Here is a 16,982-nt window from a genome sequence, read left to right on the forward strand (position 1 = left end):
AAGCTCAAACGATTGGGTATCAAACCACTCCTAATTGACTGGCTCACTTCATATCTGAAAAATCGACATTTTAAGGTCAGGGTTGATTTCACTTTCACCCAGGCTATGGAACGTCCTAGTGGGGTTGCTCAGGGTTCAGTACTAGGACTTCTTGTTTTCTTGATTTATATAAACGATCTTCCACAATAGGTATCGTCAGACTTAATACTTTTTGCTGATGATGTGAAACTTTGGAGAGAGATATGCACCGAAGAGGATATGTAGTGGCATTGGACCATAACCACAATCATGCATGCAAATAATCAGTATAAGCAGTCGAGCAAATCTCCTGCAAACTGAAAACATCAATGTCGAATTTACCCCAACACTGACTAAGGTTCAAGCCATTATCATAGACATGAGTTGGGAGTGTACTCCCCCTGGTTACAACTTATGTTCTCCCTGTCAATCACATGAGCTTCACTCACTATTGATCATCTTGTGAAAACTTATTTAGCTAAATACATCTTGCAGCACCACATCACTTCGTAATATGACCCATAGGCTTAACTGATTTTAATAACTTATAACCACTATATCTCAATTAAATCGATTTCGCCTTATAATAAACTGCATACTTGCATCTAACTTGTATGCCCAATCAGCCGGCAAGTATAAATATAAATAAATAGTCTGCCACAGATCAAAACATTGAGTCTAGAGCATGTCTCTTACGAATACACTCATGTTTAACGATTTGTTCCTAGCTATCTGTCCAAAATTCATATAATTATCACTCATGTATTTAAATTTTATTTTGATAACCATTCATGTGTATTAGTAGTATTACTAAATTCTATCACGGTCAAGTAAAAATGAGGTTGAGAAAATCTCCCCGTAACTAAATAAACCGTATCAAACTAACTGGAACACTAGTTGGAATTTTTCTCCACGGTATACTTTTGTTCCTTCAGTTAGCCTACTAATACAGATGCAATTGGAATTCAACTCATGGACAACTTACCGGCATAATCGTTATTTGATTTCATAATTTAAACCAAAACTAATACCAATATTAACATTTCTACAATATTCATTATTTTAATATTTCTAAACACAAAATAATTACTACCTATAAGTTAAGTTATTAACACGCATCGTTTTATTATTATTATTGTAATCCCATTTTTTATAGTTCAAATAATCTTCACCCAAATTTTCATTTTAAGCGTGTTAATCATGAAAGCAGATATTTTAAAACTATTACATGTATTTCCCGACCAGATGCTGCCGCCTTCTTTTTGATTTATCTTTCAGCTTATCAATACCCGGAGGATTCTTATTATCCTTGGTAACCCCCGGCGCGTGACGATCCCATCCAATTTGGTATCGAACCAACATCACGTTGATTCTGGTGGGAGAGTAGTGTAGTGGCATTGGACCATAACCACACAATCTTCAAAGCTGAACACAACACTATTCGGAAAATAGATATTCAATATTTAACACGGAGAAATACCTAACAATGGAGAAGGCGCGAACAATGAATGGAATGAACTGGAGTTGGTCGAGTGGCATGGCTCGGCCATGCAGGCGTGGTCTCTGCTGAATGTTACCTTATATCTTCTATTCATATTAAATATATTGTTCTTTCTCTAGCCTAACCTTGTTCTACATCATGTATCGGTAATTGATACGATACAGTGAGTTGGTGTAGTCGATGGTGTGACTTCCACGTAAGATCTTATAGATTAGGCAGTTATATCATGACAAATCTAAAATTTTAGGATTAGATCTATTATTAGAGCAGTACTAATATCATAGTAGACCATAGTTCTACAGATATACTGGCACTTCAGGAAGATCTGACTCGACTTCGAAGTTGTGCAGACGACAACGGACTTACCTTTAACACTCAAAGTGCAAAGTAGTCCATCTGAGACATGTTGCAGACTACAGTCACAACGTAGAAAACTCCTCTCTAGAAGTATCCCAAGTTGATAAAGATTTAGGGGTTCTGGCATCCTACGACTTGAAGTCTTACGTAAACTGTGACAAAAATGCCTTTCGAGCGAACCCTGCACTGGTAACATTGAAGCGCATTTTTGGCCAGTTTGACGGTAGAATTTTCCATATGATCATCAACAGTTTTATACATCCCCATTTAGAATATGGAAACATAGTATTTCTCCCCTCACTCCAAAAGGATAAGGACACTCTGGATCGTATCCAACGGCGATCCAAGAAATCAGTTCGGGGAATCAAAGTCAAGCCTTACGAAGAGCGCCTCCAATCACTGAACCATTACACACTAGTATATAGACGTCTTAGAGGTGACCTAATGGCTTACAGCACCCTTAACACTTCTGGACATCCCCTTAAACACCTACTTAAGTTTAGCTCCAACATATACCTAAGAAGAAACACTCAGAAACTAGAGACACAACACAGCAAAACGGACTGTGGGCGCAACTTCTCCTTAAGTGTTGTCAAATGCTGGAATTCTCTGTCGACTGAGCTACTCCATGCGACTTCTCAGGAGTCCTTTAAGAGGAATCTTGACATATTCTTAAGGACTAAGGATAATATCTTACCGTGATTTTCCAATTTCTTTTTCTTTTATTATCGTTGATATACGTAGGTTCCTGCCTGGAGGTATTGGTGATCCCCTGCTACTAGACACGGATGCCCGTTAAGTGAAAGCTTCTTCTATTCCGTCCACAACCAGTTGAACATAATTGATGTCCCATCTGTCAACACTTTCGAAAAACAGTTAGATCAACCGAGAGACCACTATTACCAGGACTAACACAAGTAATCCAGCCTCTTGTCTTTTCCAATCTGAAACTGATTGGACAGTACATCCCGCTGCGTATAATTAGTGCGTAACATTGTGAACTAACGGGTGCTGTGTGGATGCATCTGTTTGACTACAAATTTTTTAAACATTTGACGTCAGTTTGGCCATCCAACTTACTGTCTAAAATTTTTGTTTATTTTTACGGGTGCGTTAACATGAAACAGTTATGCGAATGAATTACGACTAGCTAGTCGTAATTGACTAGTTTAATTAAGATACTGACACATTTAGGTGTTATTAAATGTCATGAGGACGTTTTGATAAGCACCGTTGAAATACATAGCCAACAATTGAGCTGTTCTAAGCTCATAAAAATCCGTGGGGCCGAAATTCATTGGCATTTAAATGCACTTACTGCGGTTATGACTCTTAATAATAATAATAATCTATATTTTTATTGCAGATTCAGTCCGTCCATTATTGTCTTAAAGTCAGTCGGAGCTTTTTAAAAGAAGTGCAGTTAACATAAAGTTATTTATTCTGAAACGGCGGTGAAAATGCGCTGTAGGTCAACGAATATTTCCACCCTTGAAGAAGTCTTGCATGTGATTCATCACCAATTAGTTAATACTTTTATACGTTCTATATAAAATCCGACAACCTGGTGTCTGTCAAAGCCTGTTATTGTGTTTTACTCGACTGTTCCTTTGGTAGCGAATTGCTCCTCATAACTATAGCCTTAAATGTTCAGCGTTTAATAATGGGTGGTCATGGTATTCATTGCCACGCTAACTTAAGAAAGGACTTCATTTGTTATCCCGAGGGGTGGGTTATAGTCTATATTTCTGGCCAAGTGTATTGTCACTTCATATATAATGGCTTTTTAATATTTAAAAGCCTTAATCTACAGTTGTGAACTATTTTAAAAAAGTGTATAAAGTCCTCTCTTAGAGTGACTTTTTTGTAAGTATATGTGGTAGCTAGAAATGGTCAAGTAACTTTGAAGAATTTGCAGACTTTAGAAGTTCGGCCCACATTTTCTAAACGTTCACCAAATTTCCATAGTTCAGACGCAATCCGAAACTACAGACGCGTTTATTTATTTTTTGATGATTTACTTATATTGCAAGGTCATCATCTACAACAATTAAAGTCATATATTGTTTTTCACAGTGTTAATTCAACGGTTTTTAACAACTGTGCGTAGTATTTATCCTTTATTTCTTCCAAAATGTGAAGATTTCCGAGGGACTGTAGATGTACCAACAGGTATTGTAAATTATGAATATAGTCTTCGTACAGCTACGTTTAATAAGATGAGTTATTTAATTTCGAAGCTTTTACTGTCTTTCTGGACGAAATCAACATAAACTTTATATAGAAGTGAGGTACTGGAGTATCTTCGCAAGTGATTAAGGATAAAAATATGTACCAACCAGTAAACGTAAATCAAATTTAAAAAATGCGATAATCAGACCATTAGTACTTTAAAAATATTAATCGAAGTATAACAGATACCAAAACAAGAGCAGTAACAAGTGAAAAACAATGGACTTCCATAGTAGGTTGAAACTGCGCAAGACAAAGAACTTCAATACAGCCAATTATCTTACTTCTTAGGACCCAGGCACTAAATCTGTCACTAAGAAATTAACATCGCAACCTGTGGTACATTCATGCGATCAGTCTTCTAAACCTCCCATATAATCTGCGGATATGGTTAAAGACATTCAAATCAAGTGAAAGAAGTTGATGTTAACCTTTGGCGACACAGTCTTATTTGCTTCAGTTAAAGCAGGGGAAGTAAGAGACATCGTATTCTTGCTCCTCATCAGCAATACAGATCTTTATAAATACAAAAGGTTAAGAATCATGGTTCCGTTAAACTCACCAATTTATGCCTAGCAGTATATTTCAAATTTAACATTAAGATAAATAAAGGCACAGAACTGTAACTGGTCAATTTGGTTTGAAATTCAATTGAGGAACATAAGATCACAACCTCATATTTTTCACGAACTATCATAGACAAATAGATTTATGGTAAAGTATCCAAATGGCTCTTGTGATTATTGATTAGCAAACAGTGGAAAAAGCAGTTTCATAAAGTATACATTTACGGAAGAACTAGCATATAAAATAAACATTGAGGGTTCAGAAAACAAAGAAAGTCGTTCAGAGTCAGAAAATATGTAGCAAACATTTTATATATGTTAATATTTATGAGGACCTATTAATAATATAAAAATGTCTTTTAATTAAGAAAAATAAGTGTATTTTATTGTCTAGATAAGGCAGCGGTAGAACAAACTTCATGGAAACTAAAAGGTGTATTAAGATAGTACATTTTTAGCAATCTGACCGCACATATGCTTGTTAGAGGACTTATGTGTGAAGATCAAAGGTTGGTCAGATAATTGTAGGATAAGTTAGACGGATGTGTAATGTAATCCACATTGTTGTCCTTATTATCTTTGATTCCCTCCCAGTTGACCTTCATTTTTTCATATATAAATTTCGTAACAAATGAATATGTGGTCAGACTTCAAAATGTATTGTGCTAATATATTACATAGTTTTGACAAAGTGATTTTATTACATCATCTAAATTTATCAGGACTAGTTTTTTTTAACTTCAATGTTTGGTTATTTCCATAACGTCTCTGTGTTACATTTCTTTTTCAGACTTTAATACTTTTGCGAACATAACCTAGATGCGTTCAGTACCTTTACGATCTTTCAATGACTTTTTAGGCTTTGGCGCTCGATACAGTATACCCAAAGAATGTAAATGGAATGGACGAATGGTTTCAAATCTAATTTATTATCAGTCGAATTACTTTTTGTTAAGCTTAGTTATAATAATGTTACTGAGGTAATACATAATTAAGTTTCTAAAATGTTTTTTATAGCGCGCTTAATCCCATTCCCGTTATAACAGGACTTCTTGTGATATGCTTACCCTTGATGATCCTCCTATTTTTAGATACACAAACCCTTAACACTATTAACCAACCAAAGATACTTGTACCTGTATGTATTGTCATCGCCATGTTACTGATTCGTTTCATATCTGGAATCATCTTTTTCTTTTGTGTTCTACTTGTTCCAGTACTAAGTAAGTTTCAATGTGAAATAACTATAGTGATTAAAATCAGCAGTATGCCTTCATGCCCTCTGTAGACAACGTAATTTAAAGAACAGAGTTTGTAAACTTGTGGAATCAGTTCGCTCTGGAGAACAAAAGACACTAATGGGATATATGCTGGAAGTATTTGGTGTAGATGTACGACTGCTTACTATTGATAATTAATTGAAAATCATCTTAATTAAAGAAGATGCATCTTTTCATTGAACAACTCATTTCGTATTGTTTCGTTCTTATTACTGTTGCTTTGCTCATAAATGAAATACTTGTGTTGTTCCTGTGAACTTTAGACTTATTTATTGCATGCATACTTCACCAAACAAGTTTTAACTCGTCTCAGAAATATGCATATATTGATTTTAACCGTTATTTCTTCCGCGTATATACAGGCTGGAACTCAGTAAGTCGTATTTTAGTCTAAGAGCACTGTATCCAGTTGCGTGATTCCAAGTCATCATTCACTTGTGCAAATGATATTTACTCGATAAAAGGTTGTATGTGTTAGAAAGGCTGAAAACATTGCAATATTGTACGGCAGCTTAGTTCCAAGCGAAAAAGACCATTATACATAATAGTATTACCAATGTATTTTCGTAATTTATTGCAGCTACATAGGGGCGAAGAGAATAAACGTAAACAGAAGTGGTTGGTAACCTAACCCTAATCAAGGATGCTACAGAGATGGGACTGTTCTGCCTCTCTGACATCCTACTTTGATCTTTTTATGACCGCTCTGCACCAATCAATAATTCTGGGTTAAACAAATCAAGGAGAGCAGAGAGGTGATTACTCGTAGTTTATTTATGACAAAGTTGAATAAAAACAGGAAGGGTGGACAACTTCGAACAATGCTAACTGAAGTAAAAAACCCAGATATTAATTTACCGCAAGACAATCTGACCATGAGTATTCGTATAAGAAGCTTCCGTTTACGGCCCTTTGAACACTTTATTATTACAGGGGGTCTCAATTAGTAACTTCCCGTATCGCCTTCAGATCAAGAAACAGCTAGAATCTACAGTCCTAAAGTACTCTAATGGTCCATACTTTGCTCAGTGCTAGCAGATACGACGAAATTACCTCATATTTCTGAGCTTCGGTTAAGTATTATGCTAATACGTTGTCTAGAATTTTAGATGCTTAACATATTGCAATGAGACTATGATTCCTTCTTGTCGACCGGAACTAATAACAACTGGCTGACTAGATGAGCTTGCTGTGAATGCACAAAAGAAGTCAGTTTTATTAACAACTTCAAACTATCTTTTTTTCAAAATCCTTTGGAGTTAGCCCGTTAAGTTCTGCTACTCTACCTCTCCTTAAGATCCCAGTCTTGAGTTTTAAGAGGAGTTTTCAACAACCTAGCCGAGCCCGCTGGCACAACAGCTACCTGAAACACTCGGCTTACATAAATTAATTACCAGACCACAAAGCATACTTTAGACAGAGTTATGTTATAAGTGACAGAAAGCGGAGCAGACAGTGTATGATTAATTAGCAGTAACTGAGGGACAGTGAAAGGCATAATAATTGATAGGTTGACTGGGAGTTTACAATAAAGAGATTATGGCAAAGTTACCTACTAATTACACAACAAAAATATGAATAATCCGGATTGTTCCAACTTTTCCCACACTTCATTTATCGTAACAAAGACCTCTAGAAACGTTTTACATTGCTAAAACTGGAGCCTTGTTATGACGGTCGGTTTTCCACGTCTTGAGACGTTCATCTGCCTCAGACGAATATCTACACTTCAACACAACTCAGATAAAAAAAACACGTGATTAGCCTGACTGGAACTTAAATATATTTCCACACCAAGAACCGACACAATCCAATAATAACAGGAGAATATATAACTCATCTGTCTACAAGTCTGAGTAAGCAAACAACTAGTCGATCTCGCCCACGCATCAAAACTTTAGGCGAGTAATTTATCCAAGTTGTTGGTAGGCAAAAGAGAACAAAGGGCCCTTTGTTGTTGCGGTGTTACACCCATCATTTCAGTATATAAGTCTGGTATAACCACATTTTTTTTCTCCGGAGTAGCCTCATATCTTTATAATTTGAAACTTCGTATCGTTTGTCTTCATCTACTACATCCATTAAACATATTGGGGATACACCTATCAATAGCACTGACAGCCGTTCCAACAGCATTTTGTGGATTGCGACCAGTATTTACCATTGTTTCGAAACAGAGTGGAGACTAGACTTTCCCTCCACACTAGTATTTCCTGTTTGACTTAATCCTGATGCATTTCACTTGTTCGTCTGTCCTTATGTAAATCTGGAAGCTGCTGACAGAAACTTCCCTTTATTTTTTTCAAACTATGTCCAACAAAAGTATAGAAAGATTCTAAACAACAGGTGATACATAATATATCGAGCTTTTCAGTTCATGAAGTGGCAATCAGTTTGGAAATGCACATGTAACTTTTAAGAGACAGTTCACAGATGAATAGTTTGTTTTCAAGCTTAATTCCATATCTACTTATGTCGGTATTGAATATTCAGATAACCAAGGAGTTAATCGTTTGGGGTCACCACGATATAGAGGTGAGGTTAAGTGGATAACCATAGCTTAGTTCTGTTTGTGTGTCAAAAACACAACATACTTTTCTGATTTTGAATTTCACGTCCGAACAGCTTGAATTACTAAAATGTCTTACACATTTGAAGAACGGTGGTGAGTGTAGATTAATGTTAATTCAGTTTGTATGGTCTGTCAGTATAATATCCCTCACCCTTAGCATGTGGGTTGTTTCTAAGTACCTGGTGGGTTGATGTAGTATAGACTAACGATGAGAATGATGTAAGGAACGAAGTGGGGAAGTAATGAGGTATGGAACGGGACTGTGACTTGATCACTTAGAAGTAAAAACTTGATATAAAGGATCAGGGTTGGGGTTCCACAAACCTGTGATCATGGTCGCAAAACCCAACAGAAGTTTTTGACGTTTGATTATTAAATCGACACAACAAATGCAATAACTTTAACATAGGCGATTAGCACTTTACTATTATGGTTGTTTATTCTGTGACTTATACTTTGTGCCATTCTTTGTTAGGAACAATCAAACAATACATATAATTAATACATAGCTCTCTTAAACATTATCTGAACTCGTTATCGTTTACACACAATAGTAACGTTTGTTGAACTTAAGTTTTTAAATCAAATGCGGTATTATAATTATGTAACGAGGTGGAACCGAAATGTCAGTTAAGTAATCTGGTTGTTGTGCAATATGCTTATTTGGCAGGAAACATACATACGTTTTTCATGACTTAAACAAAAGCCACAGAAAAGGCAGTTAGTAAGACGGAGAACTTGCAAGCGACTTCTCAAGTTAGATGTGACGATTTACGCATTGCCATAGCTGAGAGGATAAACATATTGAATTATTCTTAATATTCTTTTAACCAAACAATAACAGCGTTTTATTTACAGAGGTATGGATGGAAGTAAAAGTATCAAAGAATCACATAAAAGTCGGATCAAAAGTGGTCAGAAAACTGTCTATATCCTCTGATGCAAGAACGTTTCGCTCACCAGATAACGGCAAATTCTCTTGTTGAATTCTAGGTGGGACGTCAGCTTCTAAAGCACCACAGCTAGCACTTGAACATATCTCAGTAGCTTGTGCAACTGTATGTGACTCCGTAATTCGAAGGCGCTTGACGGGAGGTCCCTCCTGTTCGGGATTTGTAATTTTAATTGAAGAACATACTTCCGAAGTATATTCGACGACATTATATTTCTCATCGGGTAAGACAAGCTTCGTTTGAGGAGTAAGTTGATTACTTGACAGAGTGTTTCTACATATCTCTGAATCTTCGTGACTGACGGAACTGCTGATATTTACACCACATAATTGATGGTAATTACCTAGTGCGATTAAACTTACCACACTGTCTGAATGTTTCGTGAGGTTGGCGAAGAATCTTCGAACAGTGACATGAAACGTTTGACTACGAGTAGACATGGCACATGCAAAAGAAGCTTTTGCTAAAGCAATTAACAGGGGTGGACTGACTAAATTCATGGTACTGATCTTTTTCTGCCGCTGAGTATGAGACACTCCATAACTAAGAACAACGTTTATATGTGAGAGTAAGCTGGTTATACAGATTAGAAGACTGTTCACTTCGTTATGAACAGGTGTATGACTTGAGGGATTTTCTTTACCAGTCGTGCAACTGGAATCTATTGCTTTGGAGAGTTCGATATAGCGCAGAACTCCTGGGTCTTTAAAAATATATTCTACCAGGAGCAGGATCGCCAACAGCATACGCTTTTCAAACAGTCCAAGTGAAGTTACTTGAGGTTTCGGATGGTCATTATTGAAAACAGCATTGGTGGATGTGATTGGATACGTACATTGACAAGTAGAAAGAAATCCTCGTAAATCATACACCAACTGAGAAAATATTCGTGGTATCATTTCCATAAAATATGCGTACGAAAACTTTAAACTCGCAGTGGTGAGATGGAGTAAACAAGAAAAAGCTGCCAAACGCAGGCGCACAAAATACTCCATATTTTTACTTTCAACTCGCCAGCTCGCAGTCCATTCTAAGTTGTATGTGACAAGAGTTAACAAGCAAGGAACAGCGGGCATGATTACTGTACCAACAGCTTGACACATTGTATCTAAACATAACATGAGACGACTAGAACTTTTTAGCAGACTACTTGGCATATTAGCCACGTCCGTCAATCTTACTTCGAAAAAACCATTAAATATGGAAACAAACATAGGCAAGCAAAAATTGATGTGCATTGGAGAATCACGCGTGAAGATATAACGTAAGCAATAAGTGAGAAAATCAACACGCATAATCAGCAACTTGGAGAAGTCGTCAGGTAGCTTTTTGATTTTGTCTACCGAAATAATACATGAAAAATCGTCTACCTTCGAATTTAGATACGCTTGAACGGTCGATAAAGTTACGTGAGGCAAACCATGAATTCCGAAGAGGCAGGACAATGAGTCACAAAGGCATTTGGATAGACGTAACTGGAACTCCTGAAGACGCTGAGGGGAGAATTTTAAAAATGGGATTAAGGAGAAACATGCGGCAGAAAGCTGGAGCCTTTCATCGTATTCCACATTTTTGCAGGCAAAGTCGAAATGCACAGAGTTTCTGCTTGAACAACTACATTCCACAGGATTAATTAGTTTGGTCAATAATACTTCCAGACGACTTATGTGGTGGCTGAGATGCACTGGATTAGCTTGAGCATAGTTATAAATTTTCCTTAAGTCATCTGCACTGAGATCAGACTTATGGAGTAAGCATAGTACCTCTGGGGGCAATTGTTTTGACTCAGCAGCTGACCTTGGAGTCATGATGCGCCGTAACGCAGTTTTCGTATAAGTGCTAATGAAAGCGAATTCTGAAACCGATTGAGCGAAAATCATCAGGCTATTTCAACCTCCAGTAATAAGGATAAGAGGTCTACTGACATACATTAGTCCTTTCTAATTGTAGCAATGTGAAGGTCCAATCTCATTTCGAAAATATCAACAGAAGGTGCTGATATTACGAGTTCTGGTAGAGAATTCCAGTGATTCACTACTTGATGCGAGAAACGAAACTCCAGACGTAGACAATTCGATCCCGACTACTGAGCTAGCCAGACTAGATCAGACAATTCCGATATATTGGCAATCGTCAAATACAACTGATCTCGTCGATTCTGTCTTTTGATTTCTTTTGGTGGGTACAAGTTATATTAGAAGGTGTTATTGGTAAAAGCGGTGTCGAACACTGAACACCTGTGCCATCTTCAGGACGTACTATCAAGTGATCAGCCGTAGACGGAAGGAAAAGGTAAGACATTGAAACCAAGGTCATCGATATGCGCTAAGCCAATATTTAACGTTTTCCGTAATCTGTGATAAGATAATCGAAATAAGTTTAGGTGTCTCAGTCTGTCTTCATAAGATAGGCTAGGGAGGCCTTTCATCATGTGAGTCCCTCGTCGTCGGTTTCGTTCCAGTATATCAGCCTCATACTTGAAATAATGACTCGCTATTTGAATCCCATATTCCAAATGCGGTATAACACTAAAAATTTCTTCGTCTGAGCACTAAAAAGACCAACCAATAGCCCATAATGCCCTAGAACCTCTGGTAGCGGCGATTGCCTGTAGTTTTTAGGTTGCTACTTATCATGACACATAAATTTTTATAGTTCATTACTTTGGGTAACACAACTCCACGAATTGTGTAGTGATACGAATCATCATAGCTATTTAATTGCACTACCACAATCTTGTCAGAACATTCTTCTGATGACCATTCGTCCATTCATGCCCCCGATGAATTGATATCATTCTGTAATACTACTCTATCTGATTTATTGTTTATGGGTCTCCAAATCTTTATGTCCTAGGCGAAGAGTAGGACAGATTTTTGGGGCCCGTGACCTGACTCCAGTTATATTGTATGAACGGCTGTCGTCAAAATACACATCTTGGCTATTCTCGTACATAACTATAGACTCAAATCGCATTGGTGAGTAGCGGAATTAAATAAGTCAAATACGAGAATGAAGTTTTGAATATGTATATTTTGTACACTCATTGATCTGGACAGACAATTAGAGGGACTAAGCAAAGCGAAGCGAAAGGAAGCGCGGTGGAAAAGGCTTGTGAGCCAACTCGATTTACTCAAGCGTTAATCACTATTTATAGTCACCCAAAAATAAACTATAGATATGTAATTAGTAGGATAATATGTGTACACACGCTCATATAAAAACATTCAGGGTTGATATGTGAATAATTAACAAGGTCAAAACGTGACTCAAGAAGGACGTATAAATTGGCCTGTCCAGAGGCCAGAGTAAGTTATGTGGGCTTAACATAGTAACCGACACTACAGAATGACTTTGCTACAGCTGGTAATTCATTCACATAAAAAAACACTACCAAAATAGCTTGATTAACCTGCAACTTTTTCGGCATCATCCCTTGCCAATATTAACGGATTTTCTCGTACCAAAAGTGATGGGATTCCATCACTTCTCGGGGTTTACCTTTTTATGCACGACAATAACCGTTTCTGACTATTTTTACAATCCCTAACCAATTACTTTTCATATGACTGGCGAGCATTACTTACCAACGCTTTACAAGCATTCTCAGTCTTACAATATCTGAATCTGTGATGTTCTAAGCCAAAAAAGATGAATACGTTCGATACTTTTTCCTACGTCTAAGAACTTTTTTGACTTGTATAGTTGTACAAGATGGACAGTCATTCGGTGTACGTGGTAGTAGGCATGGTGTAAACGAGGACTTAACCGGACTAAGCCTGCCCTTAAATATAAACCATGCGTCTTCAGCTGATGAGCTGGTATCTAGTGTCTAATCCATCTTTTCAGTGTACTCCTGAATGGCTGGTATGTTTATCTTCCATGCATTTGAGCGAGACTTAACCTGATCGTATAAAATGACGCGAGCTCTAAACATGAATGGCAAAACGGCGTGATCGCTATTCGCTAACGGTGGAAAAATATTTAGATTGGCAATATCCCCAGTCGCATGAGTGATCACCAAGTCTAACAAAGAAGAACATGGGTTTGGACAAAAATCGTGTGGGATTGGGATCCATGCTATACTAGTGCATGTGTAAAATTATGGTCTGGTCCGTTATTAGTACTGCTATAATAGTAGACCTAATCCTAAAATTGTAGATTTGTCATGATTTGAAAACCTCACCCATAAAGCCTTACATTTAAGTCACAGCATTGTCTTTTCTAACTTGTCGTATCGTGATAATCAGCGATATAATGTTTGCCATTCCCAAAGACCACATTTGGGCTGTAGATAGAACAGTATATTTAATGTGAATAAAAGAGATAAGTTACACAAGGATGATCACACCTGCAAGCCTGAGACATTTCATTTTATCAACTGTTGAATGTTCTTGCGTTCACCATTGTTGACTTTCTCTTCGTGTTAATTGTTAAATATTAATCTTTTCAGTAAATATATGCTCGGCTTCAAAGGTCGTGTGGTTAGGAACCAATGCTCTACTCTCCCACTAAAATCAACGTGACGTTGGTTCGGCATCAACTTGAATTGGATTTTGCGCACCGGAGGTTACCCAAAGATTAATAAGAATATTTCGGTTATGTATTGTCAACCATTGTAATCAGATCGAGAAGGATTAGAAGACATAATGATCACAATATGAACGCAGGTGTCAGAATCAAGGGAAAAGAAAGTACCATAAGATAAAGATAAGCGAAATTTCAAACTTCAACCGGAATACTTCAACTTAGAGTAGAACAAGAATGCTTTTTGATTCAACAAGTACAATAAAGCAGGGTTAATAAAAAAATTACTAAATCCCTACCCTATATGTCAGTGCCTGGAGTGTTGAAGATGTGGACGCTCATCCCTTACAACTTACGGTCAGCTTAAATCAAATGCTTCTCAAAATATCGATAACTTTCCAAATATATTTACGAATTCATTCATCCTTGACTTCTGATTTGACTGGGTTGGTGTATTTTGGTTATAACGGTTTTAAAGACAAATGCACTGTCAAACTGTGGTACTGTAGAACTATGGTCTACTATGATATTAGTACTACGCTAAAAATAGACCTAATCCTAAAATTGTAGACTTGTCATGGTATAACTGCCTAATCTACAAGATCTTACGTAGAAGTCATACCATCTTCTACACCAGCTCATTGTATCGTAACAATCACCAATACATGATGTAGAACAAGCTTGGGCTAGAGATAGAACAATATATTTAATATGAATACAAGATATAAGGTAATATTCCACAGGGACCACGCCTGTATGGCCGAGCCATGCCAATCGACCAACTCCGATTAGTTTAACTCATTCTTCCCGCATTCTCCATCGTTAGGTATTTCTCCGTGTTAAATAATGAATATCTATTTCCCGAGTTGTCTTGTGTTCAGCTTTGAGGATTGTGTGGTTATGGTCCAATGCTACTACAGTACTTGTACTAACTGGTGATTCCTTTGTATTTGATTGTGGTCTTATTACGAGTTACTTACTTACTTTTTACTTACGCCTGTTGCTCCTTATGGAGCAGCATCGGCCACTCAACGCCGTTTTCCATCCAACTCTCTCCTAAGCAGTCCTGTCCAGTTCTTTCATCTACTACTGATCGTTTTTATGCCTGCTTCCAATTCTCGACGCAGTGTGTTCTTTGGCCTTCCCCGTTTAGTTTACCTTCGGGATTCCAAGTTAGCGTTTGTCTCGTGATGGAGTTTGCTGATTTCTGTCATATATGTCCCATCCACCTTCATAATTTTCTCTTCATCTGAAAGCTGGTTTGTTCTCTCACACAGTAGGGTGTTGCTGACGGTATTCGAACAACGGACATTAAATACCTTGCGTAGACAGTTGTATATAAATCCTTGTACATTTTTGATGATGGTTGTGGTAGTTCTCAAATTTTAAGTTCAGTACAGTAGAACTAATTGTCTTGACGTTCGTATCCTGTGTATGTTGAGGCCTACTTCTGAAGAGGCTGCTGCACTAGTTGTATTGAACTGAATTTGTTAGTATGTATGGGATAGAACAGCTAGGTCATCTGTGAAGTACAAACCGTCTAGTTACATGCAAGATGCTCATTGTATTCCGGAGAATGTTCCACAGGGTTCTCCTATCCACACTATCAAATGCTTTCTAATAGTCGATGTATAGAGGTGAGTTCCACTCAACTGATTGTTCAATGATGATCCATAATGTCACGACTTGAAAGTTTCTCCTAGTACCGATAGTAGTGTGATACCTCTAGTCTTCACATTTGCTCGGATCTCATTTCATTGATATCTTGATGAGGTTTCCTTCTTTCCATTCTGCCGGTTCCACTTGTTCTTCCTCCTAAATCTTCCTTAATAGAACGTGGAGGATGTTTGCAGTTACCTCTATATCTAAACATAGTGCTTTGGCTGGTATGCTGTCAGATGCTGCTGCTTTCCCATTCTTGAGTTTTCTGATGGCCATCCTGATTTCTTCGGTCGTTGATGGAGTGACATCTATAGGAAGGGCAATAAGTGCTGCTTCGATATGCAATGGATTCAATGGAGCTGGTCTACTCAACAGTTCCTCTAAGTATTCCACCCATCTATTCCCCTGTCATCGAATCTCAGTGATTGACTTGCCTTCTTTGTCCTTGCCCGATCTCTCTGGTTTACTATATTTCCTTTCATATAGTTGTCTGATATTTCTCTCTCTTGCAGCTTTTTCCGTTGTCGGTGCCAGCTTTCCAACATATTTCTGCTTGTCAGCTCTAATGATCTTCTTGTTTGCTTCTGTGTACTCAGCTTGTGCCCTGACTTTTTCTGCTCTTGTTCGTCTGTTATTAACTGCTATCTTATTGCTTTCCCTTTCTCGAATCTTGTCCAGGGTTTCGATGGAGACCCATTCTTCATGATGATGCTTCTTGTAGCATAGAACTTCCTGACAAGTCAAAGTTAATGCTTTTATCACCCCTTTCAATTTGTCTTTCATGGTGGTTTCCTCTATTCTCGGTAGATTCTTTAAGGATTGGAACCTTTTGTTGAGAGCTATCTTGAATTCGTTGAGTTTTTCAATAAGTCAAAGGAAGGCTGTATTGAACCGTTTCAGTGCTGTTTGGTCATTTGTCCAGTGCTTCTTTAGCTTCATTTTAATCTTGGCCACAAACAGGTGGTGATCTAAAGCTATGTCAGCTCCTCTCCTGGCTCTCACGTCTTCGCTGGTTCGGCTGAATTTTCTATTGATACAAATACAATCTATCTGGTTCTCTATGGTGTGGTCCGGCAAGATCAATGTAACTTTGTGCATGTATTTGTGTAGGAATATTGTGCCGCCTATAAGCAATTTGTTGAATGCGCATAGATTTACAAATCTCTCGACATTCTCGTTTTTTCCTCCTAATCCATGTCGTCTCATGATGCCTCCATGAGCGATATTGTCTATTCCGATTTTGGCGTTTAGGTCTTCCATCAGGATTGTCAAGCTCTTTCCTGGGCACTTCGTTATGATCGATTGCAGCCTATC

General features: G+C 37.6%; 2 protein-coding genes across 3 annotated transcripts; one reads left to right on the plus strand and one right to left on the minus strand.

Annotated features, from left to right (window-relative positions):
* The first annotated feature begins 2,853 nt into the window (after nt 1–2,853).
* On the plus strand, nt 2,854–6,289 carry ARL6IP5_1 (PRA1 protein 3). Of its 2 annotated transcripts, XM_012936547.3 has the most exons (4): nt 2,861–2,984; nt 5,465–5,654; nt 5,692–5,897; nt 5,938–6,289. In XM_012936547.3, exons 2-4 carry the CDS (start codon nt 5,494–5,496, stop codon nt 6,090–6,092), a joined length of 522 nt encoding a protein of 173 aa, XP_012792001.2. In that variant the 5' UTR covers nt 2,861–2,984; nt 5,465–5,493; the 3' UTR covers nt 6,093–6,289. The 2 variants fall into 2 exon arrangements, with proteins under 2 accessions (XP_051068047.1, XP_012792001.2); XM_051214866.1 differs by having other exon boundaries at nt 2,854–2,984; nt 5,465–5,897.
* Nucleotides 6,290–9,415: 3,126 nt separating this feature from the next.
* On the minus strand, nt 9,416–11,440 carry MS3_00006662 (uncharacterized protein; the record flags this gene model as incomplete). Its single annotated transcript, XM_012936555.3, has 1 exon — nt 9,416–11,440. The coding sequence occupies exon 1, from the start codon at nt 11,357–11,359 to the stop codon at nt 9,416–9,418; it is 1,944 nt and encodes a 647-aa protein (XP_012792009.2). The 5' UTR covers nt 11,360–11,440.
* Nucleotides 11,441–16,982: the final 5,542 nt, after the last annotated feature.

Source organism: Schistosoma haematobium, chromosome 2 (assembly GCF_000699445.3).
Source record: "Schistosoma haematobium chromosome 2, whole genome shotgun sequence".
NCBI lineage: Eukaryota > Metazoa > Platyhelminthes > Trematoda > Strigeidida > Schistosomatidae > Schistosoma > Schistosoma haematobium.

What these genes read in the sequence shown, in the direction of transcription:
- ARL6IP5_1 (XM_012936547.3), top strand. Translation starts at nt 5,494, where the DNA reads ATGCGTTCAGTACCTTTACGATCTTTCAATGACTTTTTAGGCTTTGGC. An exon ending in GTTATAATAATGTTACTGAG is followed by an intron (nt 5,655 to 5,691) that starts GTAATACATAAT and finishes TGTTTTTTATAG; the next exon opens with CGCGCTTAATCCCATTCCCG. An exon ending in TCTACTTGTTCCAGTACTAA is followed by an intron (nt 5,898 to 5,937) that starts GTAAGTTTCAAT and finishes GATTAAAATCAG; the next exon opens with CAGTATGCCTTCATGCCCTC.